The 2,725-nt window shown below is 40.1% G+C and overlaps 1 protein-coding gene across 1 annotated transcript in view; it reads left to right on the top strand.

The window, feature by feature from the left end:
* Positions 1 to 2,725, top strand: part of CCDC41 (coiled-coil domain containing 41) — a 122,362-nt gene that overhangs the window by 88,503 nt on the left and 31,134 nt on the right. The window contains exon 11 of the mRNA XM_006871810.1: positions 1,127 to 1,161. Coding sequence (XP_006871872.1) covers positions 1,127 to 1,161 — 35 coding nt within the window. The remainder of the gene's footprint in view (positions 1 to 1,126; positions 1,162 to 2,725) is intronic.

Below are 2,725 nucleotides of genomic sequence, written 5' to 3'. Positions count from 1 at the left end.
GCTCCCTCTTGAAAGCTTGTAAGCCAGTCACTTCTTGCCTTTGTAACCTCACCAATTTGGGTACCCAATGTCTAAGATGCCCATCCTTGTCAACGCTGTGTACTGAGGGGGTGGGAATGATCCTGGCTGTAAAGATTTCCCTCTTTTGAGCTATTACATCCATAACTATAGGTCAAGTTCATCAAATTGTAGCAGATTACTCTTTTTTTTTTTTTCCCCTCTTCTTTCTTCTTCTAGTCGAGTTCTGATCATCCAGCCATTGAAGCCAGGTCAAATGGGTACTATCTGCAGGTATGGATGTTCTTGTGCATCTTCCGTCACTTCACATCAGCTGGACGCTTCACTCTTTGCTCTAATTACTACCTACCTCTTCTGACGTACTTATTTGGGGAATAAAAGAGAGGAATCTTGATAATTCCTGGGTATATTAACTCTAGCTACTGCTGTCTATAATTTCGTTTAAGGTTACCCTCAAGGGCAGGATCCCTGTTAGCGTTATGAATTATGAGTTGGGTTGCAAATTGCGAGGTCAATAGTTTAAATCTACCAGTTGCTCTGCAGGAGAAAAAGAAATCCTGTATTGCAGGGGTGGGAACCTTTTTCTGGCAGTCATTTGGATGCTTATAACATCATTCGCAGGCCGTACAAAATTATCAGCTTAAAAATTAGCCTGTTATATTTGGTCAAACATTTATTAACTCACCTCTAATGTTACAAATCAGGCTGTTAATCTCACGGTGAGCAGTTCGAAACTACCAGTTCTTTCGTGGGAGAAAGGTGAGGCTTTCTGCTCCAGTAAAGATTTATAGCCTCGGAAACCCTGTGCAGGGTTGCTATAAGTCAGAACCGACTCCACGGGACATAACAACAACAACAATGTGATGGCTGGAACTGCTTCTTGTTGGTGAGGTGTGTGATGTTAGCTGGTATTGATGATGCTCAGTAGATTCTTTGCGATGCTAAGTTTTTAAAAGAACTGCTTATAGCAGTAAATTGTTCTGACACAGATGCATATTTCAATGCATTCCTCCTCAAAAATTCATTATTTAATGAATTAAGCAGGAGAGGTTACGTACCTAGGTTTCAGCTCATTATTGCTTTGTAGCTGAATGATTTCATGTTGTAGATTATCAGGCACATCATCGGGTTCCACATTGAGCGGTGAGCAAAGATGTTCAGTTCCATGCGTTTACTTTTCATGTTCATGAATCTTTCATTAAATGCCTCAATTAGTTTCATACATTCACCAATATGTTCCATTGTCATAAAAGGCTTTTGTCCTTCCAGAGTGGGGAAATACACTGTGTTACTCCTTTTGAGTTTCACTTTGCACATGATTTCAAATGATTTCATGTTTGAAAGCAGGAAGCTGATAGGCTGGTTGGCATTCTGCAAATTGACATTCAGTTGTAAGATTTACTTGGTAACGATCCACCATGAACGCTAGATCACATAGCTATCACACTTGCTATCATTGAGTTCCTTGACAGGTTTTCCCTTCCTCTCCATGAACTGCTTAACTATATCCCGAAATTCCTAAGACCTCATGGACGTATTCCCTTGACTCTGCCACTGCACTTCACAGAGATAAACAAGATCACCATACTCAGAGTCAAGATCACTCAGTAACTCCTTAAACTGGCAGCTGATGAACTCTCTACTTTTGACAAAATTTATGTATGGCACTACTGTTGACATCACACTGCTTAGCCACAGTGGCTGTGCACAGAGGCTTTCTTGGTGTATGATGCAGTGGCATATAATTAAATCACTTGGATCAAGACTGAGTTGATTGAATTTTTTCTTGACAAATGCAGTTAACACTTTTTGCCAGCCAACCATGGCTGAGCTCCATTTGTAGTAAGGCCACTTAACTTTTCAAATGTTAGCTCAAGTTTTTTCATTGATAAAATAAATCTTTCAAATAAAGAATCCAGCTGATAGGAAGTGAGAGGAGACGCACAAGAACACCCAAACTTGTAGATAATACCCATTTGATCTAGCTTCGATGGCTAGAGGAAGATTTTTTTTTTAAAGTTTTTGATAAAGGAAACAAGTGTAAATGCCTATAATTTGATGAGCTTGACCTACACTTATGGATGTAGTAGCTCAAAATACCATCTGAGAGGGAAGGAGTCTTCACATCAATGATTAATCCTATCCCCTCTGCATACAGGGTTGACAGGAGTAGGCAACTTAGACATTGGCTACCTAAAATGGAGGGGAGGTAGAGGGTAATAAAGTGACTGGCTTACAAGTTTTCAAGAGGGAGTTTAATTTCAGAGTGTGCTGTGAATGTTAGAATCCCCACTGAATAGTTTTCATCTTGTTTAGACAGGTCTGGTGAAAAGAGATGGGGATAAGAGTCTTATGATTCAATAGTGAATAATTGTTAATCATGACTAATTACGACTGTCACAACTATAAAGGTAGAAGTTTTGTAACAAAAAGAAGGGAGCAGTTAATTTTATAGTCCAGGAACAGAGGACCCTAGGACCATCAAGGAAGAATTGCATGAGAGGAATGTGGGACCTTATCCAGAGAAGCAGCAACACCAGAGATGGAGGCAGAGATGAAGACATGGAGAGAAAGAGAAGCTGAGGATTCTAAACTCACGGAAAGAGAAAGACTGAGTGCTGGCAGCCAGGAGGCAGACTTGCAGAATGTGCCCTTTGGTTGTTTAAATGATTATGTATTCCTGAATTTTTTGTGTACACACTCCCCC

Source organism: Chrysochloris asiatica, unplaced genomic scaffold (assembly GCF_000296735.1).
Source record: "Chrysochloris asiatica unplaced genomic scaffold, ChrAsi1.0 scaffold00174, whole genome shotgun sequence".
NCBI classification, from domain to species: domain Eukaryota; kingdom Metazoa; phylum Chordata; class Mammalia; order Afrosoricida; family Chrysochloridae; genus Chrysochloris; species Chrysochloris asiatica.
This window is presented reverse-complemented; position numbering and strand designations above follow the sequence as displayed.